Source organism: Brachycentrus maculatus, unplaced genomic scaffold (genome assembly GCF_059751285.1).
Source record: "Brachycentrus maculatus isolate JH-2025_06_01 unplaced genomic scaffold, ASM5975128v1 h1tg000258l, whole genome shotgun sequence".
NCBI lineage: Eukaryota > Metazoa > Arthropoda > Insecta > Trichoptera > Brachycentridae > Brachycentrus > Brachycentrus maculatus.
Genome location: NW_028281009.1, coordinates 1,577,723 through 1,600,000, shown reverse-complemented (window position 1 = coordinate 1,600,000; position 22,278 = coordinate 1,577,723). Strand labels below are relative to the sequence as shown.

Sequence of the window (22,278 nt, the reverse complement as noted above, 5' to 3'; positions counted from 1 at the left end):
GTTACACTGTGTAAAGTGATCACTTAAACCAGCCTATGACGGTCGTAAGCCCCGTAAATGCCCAGACTTCCATATTCTTTTTCATCTTTGATGAGATGTCAAAAAATATTGTATTGTTTATGTCATGGATTATACACATTTTTAATGTATTTATATTATAGTTTTATAATTTTTAACAAAATGTGATTTATAATTTTTTATTTAATTTTCACATGATAAATATCACTTCTTTTCAAAATTTATTGTGACACGTGTTCAATGAATCCCATCATTTTCAAAAACTATATAATGCGATTTACATCAAAACATGTATCACAATAGATTTAAACAAAAAATATTGGAATTTACCAAGTAAAATTTAAAATAAATGTTTAATTTTAACTTAAGAAATCATTCAAATTTGGTCTTATTTTTAAAACAATTTATAAAAATGTTTTCATAATTCATTCAAGAACTTATTTTATGTCATTTAATAGAACAATTGGGAACCAAATTAACCAATATCAAAATATGACTTACTAATGCTGAAATAAAGTAATATATATGAACTACATTCCATAAACAACATTCCAAAAGAACACATGCGTTTTAAAACCGTCTCTGAAACGGCGTTAAAATTGAACATCATTATACAAAACAGTATGTTGAAAGCTTGTTTTCGGCTTATCATGCCTTGTGATTATTCTATTTTTGACACAACTACAGAATACATTCTCAGTATCCTGTAACACCAAAGTCTTAAATACGAATATTTATTTTATACATGACATATTCCTATTAAACATGCTATTTTAAGATAATATAAAAACTATTTAAAGTACATATTGATTTCTCGTTTAATTTGTAGAACTCCTTTTTAATTTATGTTTTCAATCAAACACAGATTTCTTGAGTCTACTAAGCAGTAATTTATTGTTAAAAAAACACAATCAATATCAATTTTGAGACAGTTGTTTCGAATAGTTATGACATTTTCAAACGAATGTGAAGATTTGAAAGACTGAAGGTCCTTATATAGCTATGCAATTCTAGGTACTTAAGTAATAGTTTCAACATGTGCAGTAATAATTTACGGGAGATAACAATAGTTAATGGCCATAACTAGGCGAAACAATTGTCACAAAATCTATTTTTTATGTGTTTTTTAACAATAAAATACTACTTAGTAGACTCTAAAAATCGGTGTTTGATTTAACATTTGATATTCAATTTCATTATTTAATCATTACATTTATTTCTTTATTTATATATATATATATATATATATATATATATATATATATATATATATATATATATATATATATATATATATATATATATATATATATATATATATATATATATATATATATATATATATATATATATATATATATATATATATATATATATATAAATATATATATATATATATATATATATATATATATATATATATATATATATATATATATATATATATATATATATATAAAATTATGTTATAATGAGAATAACAGATAATTTCATGGTATAGTGAGATTAAACACAATCTATCACCCGTTATTAGAAAATTATCTCTACGTAGATCAAAACATGTGATCCCAATCCCAAATGTGAATTTTGATATTCGGGGTTTGTTGGATCCATTTTGAAAACCATAAATAAATAAAAGTTCAATGCTTTATATCTTTTATTTAGCTTCCATCGGATATTATTCATTCTACGAAATTCTATCCCGACCCGATATATTATGTGATGTGAACAGAAATGTATTTAATAAGATATCGAATTGATATATCTTCCATCTTCCACTTTCGGAATATTTATTTCGTTTCATCTTCGCCAGACATACTTCAATCATCTTTATATTGAGTGTATAGACTGTAATAATACGAACTCACGCGTCGAATTTATTTTAATGTAACATGTTACAGTGTTATAACCGATGATCACATTTTAGCTCAGCTCAGTACCTACCTATTTATATCCCAAAACCACGTTATTTTTCTTGGAAAATGACCTACTTAGATCAATGCTTTTGGCATATGTATATATATACACATATATATATATATATACATATATATATATATATATATATATATATATATATTATATATATATATATATATATATATATATATATATATATTTATATATATATATATATATATATATATATATATATATATATATATATATACATATATATATATATAAATATATGTATATATATATATATATATATATATATATATATATATATATATATATATATATATATATATATAAAAATATATATATACATATATATATATATATATATATATATATATATATATATATATATATATATATATATATATATATATATATATTATATATATATATATATATATATATATATATATATATATATATATATATATATATATATATATATATATATATATATATATATATATATATATATATACTATATGTTATGTTACTACTACCTTTTTATGGAAGAATTCATAACAGCATGTTGAATAAATAAATAAATAAAAATCCTACATTACTCGAACACAAAGATATGGTATTATGTAATAGTCCTTGTGTTTATAAAAACTCTATTATAGTTATCGTCATACATAGTAGTATTACTAGTGGATAAACTTCGAGTTGGGCGTATATTCAAAGTCATAAGTGTGGAAACCGGGTAATAATTTTTGGCAACTAAATATACTCTGTATTTGTCTCCCAAGGATTGCCACTAGGTATTTCTGTGTTAGGATTATTATGAAACTGATATATTAAGGGGATATTTGCAAATGCAGAATCCATTCCATCGGAGACCAGCAGAGAGATCACATGTCTGCTCACGCCCCATTATTTTTTAAGAATGTTAATTTTATGTCTTCCTGTGCTCCTATTCCCAACTACTTTTGCATCATTAATTTGTTTTACCGTTCTTTCCTCACTCATTCGTTCCACATGTCCAAACCATCTCAACCTTAATTTTATCGATAATGCTTTTCTCACCCTTGCACGTGGTATATACATTGTATGTTATTTAATTTGCTTGCCACATGGATCGTAGAAGCTTGCATCTCACTTTACTTCAAATTTTGGAATTTTAATGAATGGTCAAAAATAAAAATAAAATCCTTAAACTTTTAATGAAGCCCCTCAAAATGCAAAATTATTCCATGGTAAGCTGATAAAAGGAAATGTTCTGTTTAAATCTTAAGTTTGCTCAACTTCCGAGACTTCCGATATGATCAACAAGTAGAAATCCTATATACACTTCGTCTAGTGTTCATATTGTGTCTTACAATAAAACGAAGTTCCTTCCTACATCCCCTCATCCCAATCCAATTATACATAAGGCACTGCATCAGAAAAATGCAGTGTAATCTCGATCTTAATTTAAAAAAATATTTATTGATTTGGCGTTTAATTTGTAGAACTCCATTTTAATTTATGTAAATATTTATATTTTTAAATCAATCACAGAGTCTACTTAGTTGTATTTTATTAACAAAAACACATTAAAAATTAATATTTTGATAATTTTTCCGCATAGTTATGGCATTTTCAAACGAATGTGAAGATTAAATGGACTGACGGTCCTTATGTTATATTACTGCTGCACATGTTAAAACTGTCACTTAGAATTGTATCACTCAAAAAATCTGTGTTTGATTAAAAAATTAATACATAAATTAATTAAAATTGCTTAAATAATAATTAATATTGTATACATATATAATTTTTTTTATTTCAACGTTACGAAGTTATGAGTGCAATACTAAGTCAGCCATATGCATATATTTTACAATATTTTTTTTTAATTATGTAATTAAAATCACAATAATAAACAAACAAACAAAAAAAACAAATCACGGCGAAAAAAGTTGGAGAGATCTGGTAGATGAAGATCAGAGATGAAGCAGATGAATATCAGATTAAAATGAATTAATGAAATGATTATTTCATTAATTGATTCGGCAGCCACTTTGTGATAAATATATATATACATTTTTCATAAGCTTTACTTGGTTAACACGACTATTTCTTAAAATCTATAGGTAGACGTGTATGGTGTTAAAAATGATGCGGAATGCATCGAAACACGTGTCACAATACATGTGTGAAATAGTGGTATTCACCAAGTAAAACTTGAATTAAAATAAATATAATTTGCTTTACGTTTCGTTTATATAAAATAATTAAGATTTAAAAAATATGTATTATTGTTGACCTTACTGAGAAACGTATTTTCAAAGTATATCCCCATCCCGGCACATGACTTCCAGCCTATGACAAATCATTATACCTGTAAATTCCTTGACTTCCATATTCTTCATATCTGCGTTGAGATGTCAAAAATATTTTTAAAAACTCCTAAACGGGGTAAACCAAATTTGTGAACATGTATTTGGACACACTCAAAATATTGGGAAAAAATAATGTGGTCAAAAATTAACATGTATTTTTGCTTACGAAACTTTTCTATATTGTACATAAATAATTTGATACTACTGCCATCACACCGTTTTTCCACAGGGGTAGGCAGAAAGAAAGATAGAACGCCACACTCTTCTGGCCTGACACACACTTCTGGCTTCCTTCACATCCATACATCTAGTCAAACATATTCTCCGATTGCGCAGACTTTTGACACCACAAGATTTTAGGTTCTGATTGATCTGGTTCTTTAGTGCCAAGTCTTTTTCGGCCGTCCTCGTTCTGGTCTTCCACCAAATATATAATTTGTCATAAAACGTTTTTCCTGCTCTTAATCTCCTCACGTGGTGTTATTCGTATCGCATTTTTCCGATCCATTTCATTCTCCGCTTGCTTCTATCAAAGCGATGAATAAATACCGTGGGATGTATGAATATTATCCCATTGGATTAAAGCCAGAAGAGAGCGGGGACTCTTCCTCTGTGAAATGCTCGAACATTTGGTAACGTTTATTATTAGAAGTTCCTACCCAACGGATTCTCCATACCTCTGTATATTATCCCAAGCAATATCTGACGCGAGGCAATAATAAAAGGAATTATCAAAAAACAATTCCATACGTCTTACGCTAATAACAACACGTGTTATGTTTATTTTAGATAGACTCTCAACTCAATAACAATCATTCGAAATATTCGACATTTCTGTAAAAACAAATGCTAACATTCATATAATTATTCATAAAACTTTCGACATATTGCAATGAATCAATATCTAGTAACCAAGTAAAAATAGACAAAATGGTTATGTTTTGTCCCTAATACAGACAGCATTTTGAAATGTGATTTTTTCGTAATGAAAAGTGTATAAATATTTGTTTTTTTAATGATTTTTTAGCATCGCTAATTAATTTTGTACTGCTTTTTATAAGTGAATTAAATGAGTAAAGATAATGGTAAAACAAATTGATGAGACAGAAAGCAGAGGAAGATCAAGAAAACTAAGCATGATCAAGTATTTCAAATACTAGAAAATGGTGAAGTCTAGAGTCGGAATTATCAGCCGATATTTAAAAGGAGATGCATGAATGAGGAAAAGACGGATTGGTGTGGCGTTCTATTATTTTCTCTGCCTACCCTGTGTGATTTTTAGTTGGTTAGTTAGTTTTTTCTGGTGACTTAAGTTACTTATCGGTGGAAAATACTCTCCTGAAACTACAAATGGGTATTGAAACAAAAATACTAATAACGTTTTACTGAATCATAAATAATGAATGAGTAACCATTAAATCAATTAGTAACCATTAGTAGACACGGTTAATGGCAAATCAATTACCAAATAATATGTGTTTTTAAAAAGTCACAGTTAAAATTAATGTTTATTACATTATGTTTTATGCATAGTTGTTATTTTTCAGTTACGTATTATATGTCTAATTAATTCACATTGTTTATCTTTTGCTGATTTCATGCTTTTCATCTTTTACTTTGAACACATTGTTTCTTATTTATAGTTTTTTCTTAGAAACTTTTTGATTATATTATTTTGAGTATAATAAATATCATTTATTTAATACTAAATTTTCCCTTTTTATGTTAATATTTTCATAGTTTCTGTTATTCATCTCCATAGTCTAATGGCTAAAACATTTAGTTGCTATACTGGATGTTCCCAGTTTGATGCCGGATTGAAGGAGGGATTAAATTGAATATTCATTTGATATTACCCTGATATCTGAAGCTTGCCTTCATTGTGATTAAAAATAAAGATAACACTGCAACGATACTACATAGTAATTTATGAATCATTTCGTGGGAATGAAGATTAAAATATTATTTTCGTTAGATCACTAGATCACTCAAAAATATAAGAGAATAAAATTACTAATATTTATTTTCACCCCCGTCGGGGAATCGAACCCGGGACCTCCAGCACGGTTACTAAATACTTTAACCATTACACCAAGAAAGCAGACTTCACACAAGTAATGGTCAAGATAACATTGCGTCAATACATTGTAGTGCCCTATGCACCACAGGGTGATAAGGGTTAGAAGGAAGGAATAGTTTTTCGATGATTTTATCTCTGTGCTAAAAAAAATATGTTTGCATTTTTTTGTTATGTATGAAAAATGTGTATCAATTATTCTAGAATTTGAAAAAAAAACATATTGAAAAAAAATCCTTACCTGTCATAACAGTCGCCACCGTACATATAAACAAAACAATTTGATTCCAGCCCATAGTCGGCATAGTTTCTGACCGCAGTTCCAAAGTCCTACATTAACAAAAACCGCCGAAAACCCCGTAAAACTGTCACCACAGATCACCACAAAAAACAAGAAATTAATTCAAAAACAAAAAGAACACAAACCGAGACCGACCCGCATCGCCAGAGCGGACTTCTCGATTACTGTGTCAAGTTCGAGATCGTAATATAACTCCAGCTGGGGAGGTTTCTTCCGGCGACGTCGGCTGCCGACGGCGTTCGGACGCAGACTGGCGTCACGACGCTTTTCGGGAACAACTTTCAGACACTTCTGAATTAATGACGCAACCTGCTCCGCAACTAATATAGCGGAGAGAGCGTATGAAGAAAAATCAACAGGTTTGGGCGTTTTCTTGTTGCGCCTTCACACTAACTCGATTTTTCCTTTTTTAAAGACATAAATTAAAGCTTAATAATTTATATTTGAAGCATAACTTCGTGATTTTCCATTTTATAATTAAAATGTATCTTTTTTTTAATAATAAAAATAATAAAACCCTTATCCGCAACCCAGTGGTGCATAGGGCACTGATTCATATAAACGCAGTGTTATCTTGATCGTTTACAAATGAAGGAAAGGTGATCAGTCCTCCGCTTCAGGTACCAGTCCAGGGTAATATTGAATTAATATTACAGTGAAAAAATCACTTATATTTATTTGACCCCCTCTGGGAATCGAACCGGGACCTCCAGAATGGTAGCCGTGTGCTGACCATTACACTACGGAGGCGGAAAAACTTTTTTTTTAAATCACTATAAATATTTTATCATAACTTAATTATGATGTCTACTAGTTTTGAAGATAACCGCTTCTTTATGAAAACTGATTAATATTAGTATTAATAGTAGTATCAATCAGTTTTGTATATAATCAGTCTTGATAAAAAAGCGGTTAGCTTTAAAACCGGTAAACATTATAATTTAGTTATAATAAAATATTCATAGTGATTTTAAAACAAAATTACACTTTAATTATAAATTAATGCTTTTTGACACTAATTAAAAAAGATAAACATGTTATTTTAATTACTTTATATAAAACAGATGAAGAAATATACAAACTTACGTTTTAAAATGGTTTTACTATAGTAACATATTTAATAAAAGTAATAAAATCTTTTTTTATGTTTTTGAAAGAAAAAACAGATGGATAAAAATACATACTTATGTGTTAAAACAGTTTTCTTTTCGTAATATGTATATAAGATAAAACTTTTTTTTTAAACTTATATTTGGTTAAAAAAAATGCAAGCCATGTAATGCATAACAATCACACATTCAAATCTAAAAACGTAAAAATTACAAAAATGGTTAAAAGTATAAATATTTAACTTACTGAACTTTATTATTTTTACTTTTACATTTGAATTCCATTAAAATAAAAATTATTTTAAATTAAATAATTATCATTTTAACAATTATAAACATAAAGCCTCCCCACATAAAGCCTGTCCATATTTTCAATAAATAAAAAAATAAGTAACTGTCCTTACTACTTCCTCGTCCGTTAATATCTTAAGGGTACAAATCTAAAAATTTCGTTCTAAAAAGCTAAAAATCCTATAAGTTTCGTTTCTCATACGATATTTAACAATGATATTGACTGCATCGAAACATAATTATAAAATACTGCGATAGTATATTAATTACTAATTATTATAATATACCGTGTTACGCATAGTATTATAATTATTGATATTTACAATGACCGTCAAATTTCAAAATAGATATTGCCATAATGTGGCAGCCGGATTAATTAACGAAAAAAATCAGAAGGCGTTAATTTCATTATTTTTATATTACGCGTAAGACTGGTTATTTACGATTAAGTTAACACTGCGTCAACCTCATGTAATGCCCTATACACCATTAAGTGCGAAAAACGATTTAAATAAAAAAATCGTGATTTCAAAAATATATTTAGCCACTAATACTGATCCTTATCCGCACCCAATAGTACACAAAGCACTACATCAAATTGATCTAATATCAAGGCAAGGTGAACATTCTTGCGCTTCACATACCAATCTTGAGTGATATAAAATAAATATTTGAGTGAAACAACACTTATATTATTTTTGACCCTTTGGAAATCGAACCCGGGACCTCCAGCAAGGTGGCCAAATGCACTAACCAATACAATGTAGAGGCGGAGAAAATGCGGTAAATCATATCTCATATATTCGTCATCTCTTTTTAGAGTCGTGTCTGAAATACAAAGTCTAAGAAAGAAAGTTATGTGTGTGTCTTATGTTTTTAAAAAAAATGAAGATAGCTTATTTTAATCTTAAAATACTAGTATTTACTTTTTTCCGAGTTATGTAACGGATGCTTTACTATGTTAATGTGAAGAAAATACAAATTTTTAGTACGGGTGAAGTGTGTAAAATAATACAGATACAGAGTACGTAGTGAATCTTTCTCTTGCATTGCATTGTGTGACCCGTTGGCTCGTGGGCCAGCTGTGTTGAAGTTGGGACAAGTAATGATACTAGAAATATGAATTATATTGATCATATCCGGGACACTATGAAGACGTGTGGCTACTACGAGTCACATGTAAATAGAAGTTAGTTCAAATTATCACTTAACAAGAAGAGATGTGAAGACAAATGGTCTCACAGAATTGTCCACCATAGAACGGAGTGACTCACATACTGGAGGTATTTGTAAGAATTACTGAGATATCACTGAAATTCTGATTGATTGGAACTAATTCTGTGAAATAATAATTAATATTCTTAATAGTAATGGGATTTGACAATACAAAGACTTACACATCAAAATACATATCGTCCATTTTATATTTTTTGTTAATGGAAAAAATGGCTCTTAGAAAAACTACATTTGAAAAGTAAAGTACACATATTTATCACGTATTAAAAATTACAGTTATTAATACATTATATCCCGCCTCCGTAGTGTAATGGTCAACACGCTCGGCAACCATTCTGGGGGTCCTGAGTTCGATTCCCAAGGGGGTGAAAATAATTGTTAGTGATTTTATACTCTAATATTTATTTAATATTACCCTGGATCCTGAAGCGCAGGAGTGATCGCCTTGCCTTCATGTCAGTAACGATCAAGATAAACACTGCGTCAATACGATGCAGCGCCCTATTGGGTTTGGATAAGGGTTAGAAGAAGAAGAATATAGCAAATACATTGTTTCGGGGAAAAACTTATTTTTTCAATAAAAAACGTTGTTTTAAAAATGTTTTTACCCTTCATTTAACATTTAAGATTTTGAATAATTGAACATTAAATTTTTATAATTATAATGTAACTTTGTTTTAAAATCGTCATAAATATTTTATTATAACTTAATTATAATGTCTACCGGGCATTAATAAAGAAGCTGTTAGCTTCGAAACTGGTAGACATTATAATTAAGTTATAATAAAATATTTAAAGTGATTTTTAAACAAAGTTACATTTTAATTATAAAATGGAAAATCACAAAGTTAGTGCTTCAAATATAAATTATATTTACATTTTTATTTTTATAAATGTGCACATTTAATTTGTTTATCGTAAAAAAAAACTCTTACCTAAGAAACGTAATTCATAGTTATGTATAACTGTTATCAAACAAAATTTAGTTAATCCAGTTAATTCAGAAATATCATATTCTATAAAAGTAACGGTAAATTAACGTTCCCATACCTACCCTATTATTATTTTACCTTTCCCCGAAATTATCGGAAAATATTTGACATCCGACGGCAAGAAAAAAGAGAAAATAATGATATGTTTTTAGTCATTTCTTATTTGAACTTTAATGGTTTCTTTAATGTACCCTACATCATATTTCTGATAATTTCTAATAAGATAATCGTTTTGTACACTCATGCAAGATAATCTCGCGTCTAATTGGGATCGTAAGGCTTCTAATAAAAACGTAAAATAATAAACATGTTTTATATTCCTATAATATAAAAAATCTTAGAACCTAAAAATGAAAATCTTATTTTTAAAAAATTAATCAATGAGAACCATTTTCCAACAAGACATTAACATTTTCCTGAAATATTTTTTTTTGTATTGTATCATATTTTGTCCGAAATGTTTATATTAACCACAGGATCATTTAGGATCATCAACCCAGAAATATTTATTTATTGTCTCGGCGTCCAATAAAACATAAATTCTAATAATGAATCCCTTCGTCATCAAGATATTCAAAGATCCTGAAAATTGCTGAAAATCAGAAAATATAATAGCGCTAACTCTACTTTCCGCGCCGACGATAATTTAGTGTGTCTTAAAAACCTTGAAAATTAAAGAAGAAATGGATTTGGGTTTTGAAAATCCTAAATATATTTTTTAAAGCTGAAAAAATCACTTTATTCCCAAAAAAGTTATTGGATGATGAAAGAGTTTTACTTTGATCTTTCAAGGGTCTCCTCAAAAAACCTCCCGCATAGGAGGAAAGTCACCAATGAGCAAAAGGCCGGCACTAGCAATCGAAATCATATGTTAACAAATGCGGTAATCGGAGGTAGGACTCTAAAATATCGTATTTTATTTCAAATTCGTAATTCATCCATCGCTTTTAAAATCAGTATTTATCTTCTAACAGCCCTGTAAAGGATTTCACCACAACTGATTTCATTATTCTATTCACAGGGGTAATCCCGGATTTTTAAAAACCAGTATCCTTTTCCCATGTTGTTACTTAAAGCTTCGCGTCCTTTGTGTCGTAACTAAAACGGAGCGGTAAAAGGGTTTGCGGATGGAATTCTACATTTCAGAATTATTGTCGAGCCACAATTCTTTCAGATTTACATGGACATGTTACCCTCGCTCGTATTTATTATTTTGCGTAATCCGATTAAGATGCGAATAATTTTCCGCCGAGCAAAATCTAACAATGGCCGATACGAGATCCCATACATTATTCATGGAATACCTGTCTCCTAACTTAATATTGCAGAGTCTTAGGACATCGGCTCCCAAACTGTGCTTCCAAAAAATATAAATATATTTTTATTTAAATAAACTAAAGAAATTAAGCCCGGAAATAAGTCATATTTTCACACTTAACATTCACATATAATAAAAATAATTTGTATAATTTTTAGAGCTCCGTTTTCGCAGAATACATATTATCTCAAAGCCGCAACATTTTCCACCCTTTTTCATCAAAACATCGTAAACGCCGGGTAGGTAAAGAAAATTTGGATAATTTATAGATTTCCATTTCCGTAAAATATTATTTCAGAGTCTCAACATTTTCGACCCTTTTTCGTCAAAACATCGTAATCGCCAGTTAGTCAAAGATTTGTTTCAGTGAATCTGCTTAAAATAAATATACGCATGATCCAGAAAATATGTAGCACGCTTTGGAGCGACTAAAATAAAACTATTATTACATAACTGGTAGTCACGATAGTTTGGCGGGATAGTGTCAAGCTCGAAGCGTATTAAATAGTGAAGTATTTACTTTATTTTAAAGAATTAACCCGCAAGGCTTCTATTTTAGAGGCTCGTCTGCAGGTAGAAGAGGGAGAATGGGAAAGAAAGGTTTTTTTTTTAATTTACTTTAACCAGAGTACAAATAAATCGGTTTTTGTTTTGCAATTGCCGGAATTGAACCCGTAACGCCGATTTGGCAATGAAGAGTAAACTTAACTATGCCACGACGTCTATCAAATGCTGAATAATTCTGTGAATAATAATAATAATATAATTTTTTATTGTGGTTATTTTTTATTGTCATAGATAAATGTTATCTCCTACTCTGTGCGGTTTGTGAATCAACCTGTACTATGATTATGGAAGTTCGTATATCAGTATGTTTTACATATTTGTCCGATACAGGCTCAAAGACGGGACACCCGAATGAAAAATATTTGAAATATTCGCACATCGATCAAACAAGAATTTTCAAACGATAATATTTTAAGCTCAAAGTTACATGTCCCAAGATGAATATTTGATAATCCTAAATTAAGTACTTTCATAAAATAAAGATTTTTTACAGCATTTTGAGTGTGTCCAAATGTTGTTAATAAATAATCTGGTTAAATTAGCTTAAATGATAAAAATGAAAATAATATTTTCTGGCGTTTCTCATATGTGTGATTATAATCCAGGATTCGGACCTCACATACTAATAAAAGAGTTTCTTCTCAAATAAAAAAGCTTCTTTTCATCTCACTAATAGAAGTCTCTAGTGAAGTTCTAGTAGTGATTCAAGAACAATGTTTCAAAATTGGTTCATATAAATAGAACTTCCAAGAATTTGAGTAGTGTGGTTGTCAATAATGGGTAGAATTGGTGAATTTTACACGTGTGTAAAGTGATCACTTAAACCAGCCTATGACGGTCGTCAGCCCCGTAAATGCCCAGATTTCCATATTCTTCTTCATCTTTGATGAGATGTCAAAAAATAATATGAAACATTTTTTGTTTCGAAAATAGACAAAATGGACATGTATAACATACTTATTGTATGTATTTTTTTGGTGTTGTTAAATAATAATTAAAACTTAATTAATTCTAAAATTTAAAAAACCAAAAATTTAAAAATCATAAACTAAAGAATCCTTAAAATTGATGTACGAAAAATCAAATAAATGAAAATCTCCTAAATCGAAATATCATAAAAATTATTTAATCTTATTTCGGGGAATCAAAATTAAATTTTAAAAAATTCAAAATTTCAAATAAGAAAAACAGCAATTATTACGACCATACAAAATAAATCAGAGCCAATAAAAATTAGTAAGAAGAGTTTTCTTTTGTTGACCAGTTGGGTCAACCTTTTGGAGCTTAAAAGTAGACCATCAAAAAAGATTGACCTTTGTTGGCAAGCAGTAATAACACAAATGAAGTGTATAATTCTTTTGAGCAGCTTTCCTAAAACAATACAAGTTAAGCTTAACTTATGATAATTTTCCGGGAAAAGGTGTTCCTTACAACTAAATATTTCTGTACATTTCGAGATTTTTTAAAAAATATACATATGTTCCCATTTCATTAAATTAATCCAGAGCCTTGCATAATAGAATTAAATTCACCCAATATTTCAGTTTTTCCTCCTGGAATAAACCAACTAATAGTGCAATGTTTTTTTTTTTAATTGTCACAAAAAACAAAACTAAGCATAAGGAACACCAGGATAAGAGAAATATGCGAGATCAAAGATGTCGTTAGGTGGGGGAGACAATGGTTTGCCCATGGGAGGAGAATGAAACCATACTACCCCACATCGCACTGCACGAACAACCCCAAGGTAGACAAATCCCTCGCAGACCACCAAAGAGATGAATTGACAGCTGGGAATCGACATAGCAGGAGGCTAATCCCTCTTAAAAATAGGCTACAAGGACTACATCAGGAAGAAGAAGAATAAAACACCATTTTAGCAAGATAATTTATTAATTCATAATGTTATATATTTACAAAGGTTGAACGGGTGACAAAAATTTAAAGTGTGAAGTGTGAGAGTAATCTATCGTTGAATACAATTTGATTGAATATGCTGTTGGCTGGAGGCTGACGGGACCCCTTGTTCGTGTTGACGATGTAAGACACGCGCTCCTTGATGTCGCTGCGAGGAATGTCTCCTCTCAAGCTCAGGAGCCGAATCAGATGGTCCTCTGTGATGTCGGGACACTTGTCGTGAAGCTTGTGGAGGTCCAGTGACAACATGTCGATATCTTCACATTTGAGAACCTTGAGATCAAAAAAGCAGTGAAATGAAATGTCAAAACCAAAAAAAAATATCTAATATTTTGTCATAATTTACTTGTATCAATTTGTGCTATCTACTAAAAAAGGTATTTTTTATGAATATATTAAGTTTAAAAAATATATATAGTTTTTTTAACTGAATAAAATTAATGATTAAAGAAAACACTTCGTTTTTTACCACTTTAACATTACTGTAACATTATACAGTTATTATACAGACCTGAATGATGGAAGTTTAACTTCTGAAACATGTAGTCTATAATAAAACTCAAGTGGTAAAAAACTAAGTGTTTTCTTTAATCATTGTAACATGTCTTACCACAAAGTTAATGCCGAAACAATAAATGAATAAAATTATATTGTCTAATGAATTTCGAACACACATTTCAAATACACAATATATATACATAAATGTCTCTTCCTACCAAAAAAGATAAAGGTCTTGAGTAAACAAAGACAGACCAATAAATGAATAAAATTATATTGTCTAATGAATTTCGAACACACATTTCAAATACACAATATATATACATAAATGTCTCTTCCTACCAAAAAAGATAAAGGTCTTGAGTAAACAAAGACAGACTTTTAGACTAAATAAGCCTTTTGGCCCATCAAATGAAGCCACAATGGGCCAAAAAAGTAGTTGTTTTTACTATAAACTCCAACAACAAATAATGAAGTTTAAATAGTACAATGTGTGGTGAATCCAACTCCCCACCCTTCTTTCTGAACCTAATTCTAGAATTGCGGGCATAATTTCTAAAATGATAAAGCTAAATGCATTTAAACTATGAAATTTTATATTAATTGTTATTATTATTTTCTACTATTTTTTTGTTTGTAAATAAAAATAATACTTGATACTGGCAGAAACATCCTTTCACTGGGTTACTGCCAAATAAATAATTTTAAAAAATATATAATAATAATAATGTTTACCTCTGCTAACATGTTGATTATTTCGAAAGGCCACTCCAAGTTGCTAACATCTGGTGCGATTCTCATAAAGAACGCTTTGATCTGGTTGGCTTCTCGCAATATCTTCGCCACAGCGGTCTGGTTCTCTTCCACAGTCTTCAATGTCAGGCGTTTGGAGAGCATTGCCGTAATGTACTTCTTACAGACAATATTTTCAGCTTCCGTGATGACATACTCAAAGTTTTTAGACGTCAGATGGTTGTAATCTTGGAAATAATCTTCGAGGGTAACACAAATGGTGTCGATGGGAATGGAAGATTGCATCCATTTGGCGGTGAATAGTTCATCGAAGTGAGTTTCCAAATCCAGGAAAGCTTCTTCGAGTAAATATTTGACAGCCTCATTTCGTAAATCCTGAAATTACATAATGTTTAATAAACTATTCATATAAACATAAAACTAGATAGCCAGATAGCGAATGATTGTGTAAGTTTGTGGCTGATTTTCAAAAGTGCTGTTTTTTAGGGATACTTATCGCCAAAGCCAGACACTTTATTAGGTAAGTCCATTTTAGATTAAATATATAAAAATTGAAATAAATTCAGAATAAATAGACACATTAATAGCAAGTTATATTATTCAAATTTGGGAAAGGACTGTGAACTGCATTTTTTAAATATTTCAACCATGGTTCTGTTTTTTAAATGGTTCACAAGTGATTTGCTGATTCTGAATTGTAGATTTTTGACACGGGCGTCTGTTGTGGATGGTTTTCTGCCATTGAAGATGACATTATGAGTGGCTCAGTGTCAGTCCCAAAGTTCACCACTATGGGGATTGTTTATAGTTTGAAAATTGATAAAATTTGTCCGCATTTCATAATTTCAAAAGATGGGATTTACTTTGAAACTTAATAAATATGTATATTTCAATGAAAACTCACCTCAAATGTGTTCAAGAGAGCTTCCACCTTGGCATCAGCTCCCGCATGGTGCTCTCCTCTCGGCCAATATCTCCTCTCGGTCTGCCGAGCAAGCTCTTGCATTTGGCGACAGTTGTTCACCACTGTTATTATGTGTTGAGTGAAATACGGCAGGAGGCTGCGATCTTTAAAGTGTTTGTTCTGACAATAACAAAAATATTAATTAAAAAGTTTTGCAAGTAGTGACAATAACGATAGATATGAATTTATAAGCCCTTAAATGCTTGAAGAAGTGCAGTGGAAAAGCCTATAATAGATAGGGAGAGAATGCTCTCACAACTTATATTATTAGGTTATGTAAAAAAAATTGCATTTGAAGATATCAACAACAAAAAATACCTTGAATTGAATAATAGCATCTCGATACATTTGGCCATATCTTGTCACCTGGTCAATGCTCATCAACAGTGCTTTAAAGGTTAATTGCTTACTTATTGTTGTAGTCACCTGAAATCAGTAAAAAATAATCACTACTATTATAGTACATAAAATGCTCTTTTCATACCACTACATACCAAATACCAATTAGTGTGCTTGAACAGCTACACACAGATTATTGATAATAAAATCAATCCCTCTCATAAAATGTGAGTGATTTTATATAAAAAATAAATAATTGAATTGTGAACATGTTCATCATGTTTTAAATTATAATTTACCTGTAAGTTTTGATCAATCATTTGAAAAACTATGATAGGTGCATGTGTGTGGAAGGCCGAGGTGTGTGGTTCTTGTTCTGGAAGGCCGCCGGCTGCCCATTCTGCCTGTTCCGACAGAAGGGTCTTTTCCATCCACTCCATACAATTCTTTTCCATTTTCTGGGACAATAAAATTAATCAATACAATAGTTAATAGGTAAGAGAGCAAGCAAATAAGGCCTCTGCTGTAGCTGGATGCTTAAAAAAATTTGTATGGAGAAACAAATACATGCTGAAAGAGAATAAGGTGAGGATCTTTAAAACCTGCGTAAGACCGATCTTGACATACGGTACGGAAACAAGAGCCGACACCGCGAGAACAAAAAGCCTTCTTAGGACATCGGAAATGAAGACTCTACGACCCATTGCAGGCCTAACACTTCGCGACAGAGTTAGAAACTCAGAAATTATAAAAATCTGCGATGTTGAAGGTGTTGTGCGATGGGGAAGAAAAAGAAGACGTTTCTGGAGAGATCATGTGAGAAGAGCGAGTTCGGATCGAGTGGTGAGGGTGGCAGCGGACAGCAGCATAGGCGGGATCAGACCCCCAGGAAGACCACCTAAACGATGGAAGGATAACTGGTATTCCACCTCCCAGGAGCGACCTGAGAATGACAGGACCTAGTCCTAAAAGAAGAAGAAAAAGAATACAAAAGGTAATAGAAATGCAAATACACAAAATGTAATACCTCCTTGCATGATGCCTGCTTATCTCACTACAAAAACATCCTAATTTTGATAGTGGTTCACCAAAAAAACCAAGAAAAACTAAGAAAAGCAATACATTTTATTACATTGTGCATAACAATAAATAAGATGATAGCAAAAGTTAAACCAGAAACAAAGAATACCTGAAGGTACTGGTCCTGCATTTCATTCAAAGTCTTCTCACTGAGCAATGGTTCAAATCCTGAGAGATCTATATTCAACTCGGGATTCTGCATCAATTCAGGTCCAGGATATGTATTCAATATCCAAGAAAGCAATGACACATATTCATTTCCTTCTATGCCACTTTGAACTAACTCTTGTAACTGGAAAAAATATAAAGCACTGTTTTATTACAGCAACATCATTATAATATTGAAATAAGTATGATTAACCTTCATTGTATTTTTTTAAATAGAATATTGTCTATTATAGATACTACTTGGCATTAAGTATAATATGGAAAATTTCTGCTTATTTATTTTTAATGTAACGACAATAGCCGGAAAGCTGAAGCAGGAATAACTGTGCAACTTTATTTGCGGTTTAGCCTCAATGTTGATAACCAAAAATTAGTAGATACGTGAAATGCGTTAGAAAGTGAAGGAATAACCAGTCCGTTGCCTTCACAGCTGTCATGCATATACATTTTCTACGTTCTTGGTTTGAGTTTCTCTCTTCTTCATCTTCAAACCCTTATCTGCATCTCAATGGTGCATAGGGCACTGCATTATATAAATGCAGTATAATCTTGATCGTTAATACATGAAGGAAAGGTGATCAGTCCTCCGCTTCAGGTACCAGTCCAGGGTAATGTTGAATAAATATAAGAGTGAAAAAAAATCACTTATATTGATTTGACTATAGTACAGTTAAATATGGAACTTATTGAATGAGAAATATTTCATCTATGATTCTGACGAATGAGGTTCTCCACCAATTCAGCAGATAACTTTTTCACATTATATCTTCACATTTCTACGATTCAGCCCCTGTGACTAAATGAAGGTTGGGAATGTATTGAATTTTTAAAAAAAATCATATACTTACGCTAGAAGACAGACAACTATGATACATTTGTACATATTGGTTGACGATGTCGTAGTGGGGAGGAAAGCAGGGCACACACAAAGTCTTTACAACGCGTAAATCTTCCAGTATTAGTTGTCGGGTGAGCTCCAGATATCTCACAAGCCACATTTTATTGTCTTCTCTTTCGTCCACTCGAGTTCCTTCGATGCGAGTTGCGACGGACAATTCCAACACTTCAAATGCCTTCTTGCGCCAGTTCTTTGGTCGTCCGGGAGGCATAAAACCGCACTGCTTTTCTTGCTAAAGAATGATTTTGAAAATAACACATCAATTTATTTTAAAAGAAATTTATGTTTGTGACATTGACAAAACATTTTGTCCCAAAAAAGAGACAAAATTCTTTATAATATATTCAATAATTTATTATAAAATATACACAGTTTGAATATCAGGACTTCTAAAGGAGGTATAGATTTGTGTTTTGCAAATTGATAGTATGTATTTGAAACAGTGTGAGATTTTATCTATCAATCATGTTTTAAAATTTAAAATTTATAATAAATGCCTATTTTTTTCAAAGCATGGTGCATTTATACATTTTTTATTTTATGTATCAAATATTCCCCTACTAAAATTCATTTGAAATATAAATAATGGAACATGAGTGTTAAGTTACATTTTGTATAAAATTAGAAGTCACCTGAATTGCTAGTAGGTCCCTTTTTTCCTCTCTTTCGATCAATCGTAGGGCAGTTACGATAACAGTCGGTTCTTTACGAACAGTATTCAACGTTCTCCCGAGGATAAGTCTAATTTGTTTGTCCAACAAGTTAGATAATGTTTCCACATCCTCAAAATAAGCTTTGAGCATAATTTTATCATGATTGGATTGATTTGGTAACTTGTGAAGCTCGTACAGCAAGTCATCTCGAGAATTCTCCAAATCGGTTAAGCACTGCAAAAAAATAACATTATTTAACTAAGTTTAAATATTAAAATTTTTTAGAGACTTCATTTTTTTCCAGTTGATTTTTAACAATATTAATGATAAAAGTTTAACTTCTGAAACATGTAGTCTTTAAAACTCAAGTGGTAAAAAACAAGTGTTTTCTTTAATCATTGTAACAATATTAATATTATTTATTACATCAGACACTGGATTATTCACCCTACGGATGAGATGTCAATATTAAAGTTGTCTGAACTTGATTTGAAGCATCTATAGTTTCTTTTTATATGAAAGAAGATGGAAGTCTGAGCATCCCAGGGCTTACGACCTGGCATATAATCGACTGGTGAAAATAGAAGTACCTAAAAAAATATCATTTCAGGCTCCTTAAAATATATGTGAACTAATTAAGTATGAATCTTCTTCTTTTTCTTGTTTAGTTAGGATTGTGTCCTATTATTCCCCCGTCCGCTCCTGGGAGGTGGAAGACCAGCTGCCTCTCCATCATTTAGGTGGTGTTCTTGGGGGCCTGTTACCTCTAATGCTGCTATCTGTTGCTATTCTAACCACTCGATCCGAACTTGCTCTTCCCACGTCCATTTCTCCAGAAATGTCTTCTAACTCTTCCCCATCGCGCAACATCTTCGACATCGCAGATTTTTCCAAGTATAAATACATGGATAATTTGTTGAACTAAAGTATTAAATGTAACTACTTACTTGATGAGCGTGAAGCAATTTGCCATCACTGATCCACTGTTTAGTTTTCTCAACACTCTCAGGAACTGTGAAAATATGTTTCAGGCTATCCATAGCCGTTACGTACTGCGAGTGTCGCATGTTCTCCTCCCGCACGGCTTGCAGGGACCCGCACAGGGGGGCCACGGTGCTCAAAGAAGTCTCCAGAGTGTCCAATCTTTAATTAAATACCACCCCGATCAAACCCCACGAGATATAAACTGAATATAAATACTATACAGAATTATGTATACATAAATAGTACTTCTATACAGAGTTGAATCGTGGACCCTCTTCGAACCGCAGCTATGAACTGATTAAATAAATTCGAAATGTGGCAACACCGTATAATGCTACGCATTCCATGGATCGATATGGTCAGCAATGCAAATTTGCTCCAAAGAGCAAGAGCAGGGAGACAGTTGCTGACTGATATCAAGGTCCGGAAGATGTCCTATCTAGGGGGTGTGCTAAGAGGAGAGTGCGAGCTATTGCTCCTCCTAATAAGGGTAAAATAGATGGTCGACAAGATGTGGGTAGAAAACAGATCTCCAGGCTCCGGAATATACGAGATTAAACGAGGATCAGGAACATCTAGGTGCTATTTAGAGCTGCCCAAGACAAGGACAATTACTCTCAAGTGATAGTTGACATCAGGGGGACCTGACTTTTTTTTTTAAAGGAGTTACCCGCAAAGCCCCTACTTACTTGAGACTTGTCTGCAGGTTGGATAGTAAGGATAGGGAAGGTAAATGTGAAAAATACATCACCCAGACTAATTGAATATAAATCTTTCATAAATTCATTTTGCAATTGACAGGAATCGAACCCGCAATGCCAGTTTTGCAGTCAAGCGACTACCCAACTACGCCATATCGCCTGTCTAAACATGCACATGACATAACATCCATAGAAGAAGATAAATACTTTAAAGAATATAAATAAAAAAGGTGTTGCTATAAAGCCGAAATATTTACCGTGAAACGACGTCATGAATATCATCCAGGCATTCGCGAAGGTGACTCAATCCGACTTTAACACCATCTAGCTGACTTTGCATCGCCGACTTTAGTTGGGCTTCTACTGACGCTTTCTTATGAGAAATCCTTCGTTTATATTGTTCAATCTGGCAAAACATAATTTAATCAATAACAAAACGATATGTATATTAATTTATTGTAACTGCAGACAGTTGGTAGAATTCCATATTGAATTTTTGGGTAATATATCCAAAATTAAACACGGTTATTGAATTGAATTCTACTTTTATTTACATATATGTGATAATTTGTGATGCGTTTCGTCTAGTTACATGAGTACACATGAGTGTTTGATAATGTCTTAATAAGACAAAACGCGTCACATATTTTCACATATATGTATATAAAAGTAGAATTCAATCCAATAACAGTGTTTAATTTTGGATATATAGCCCAACAATGAATAATAATATTCATAATGATTTAAACTTCTTTTTCTTCCTTCTTCTAACCCTTGTCCGCATCCAATGGTGCATAGGGTACTGCATCGTATTGACGCGATAAATCGTTACTTGCATGGAGGCAAGGAGTAATAACGAAATTTCACGAAAGAGTCCGTAGTTAATTACGCCTCCTTAAAAGTAGAAATTACCTTTTCTAGTTGCCCGGGCCTCTGCATCATATTGACAACCATTTTTAAAGCCGCTTCTTGGGCTTCTTTTTCAATTTCTTCCATCTTATTTTTTTTATCTAATATCTAAAATATTCACTATTTTCTCTTACTATATATTCTCCACTCCCCCGTCCGTACTGTCAAACTGACATTTGACGCCACAGACTAACTTTTGACGCCCATTAAGCGCAG

General features: G+C 31.3%; 2 protein-coding genes across 3 annotated transcripts in view; both read right to left on the bottom strand.

The window, feature by feature from the left end:
* LOC148305988 (uncharacterized) overlaps nucleotides 1–6,947 on the bottom strand; it is a 61,494-nt gene extending 54,547 nt beyond the window's left edge. The window contains exon 1 of one of the 2 annotated variants that reach the window (XM_088265815.1): nucleotides 6,626–6,947. In XM_088265815.1, the coding sequence (XP_088121941.1) occupies nucleotides 6,626–6,689 (64 nt within the window). In that variant the 5' untranslated portion in view covers nucleotides 6,690–6,947. The remainder of the gene's footprint in view (nucleotides 1–6,625) is intronic. The other variant, XM_088265816.1, reaches the window with a different exon arrangement.
* A 7,125-nt stretch (nucleotides 6,948–14,072) lies between these two features.
* On the bottom strand, nucleotides 14,073–22,243 carry Sec6 (Exocyst complex component Sec6). The gene is made up of 11 exons (XM_088265781.1): nucleotides 22,066–22,243; nucleotides 21,411–21,559; nucleotides 20,416–20,611; nucleotides 19,448–19,702; nucleotides 18,766–19,047; nucleotides 17,859–18,041; nucleotides 16,969–17,127; nucleotides 16,649–16,756; nucleotides 16,271–16,450; nucleotides 15,349–15,741; nucleotides 14,073–14,388 (listed from the first exon to the last, which is right to left on the bottom strand). The coding sequence occupies exons 1-11, from the start codon at nucleotides 22,147–22,149 to the stop codon at nucleotides 14,140–14,142; spliced, it is 2,238 nt and encodes a 745-aa protein (XP_088121907.1). The 5' UTR covers nucleotides 22,150–22,243; the 3' UTR covers nucleotides 14,073–14,139.
* Nucleotides 22,244–22,278: the final 35 nt, after the last annotated feature.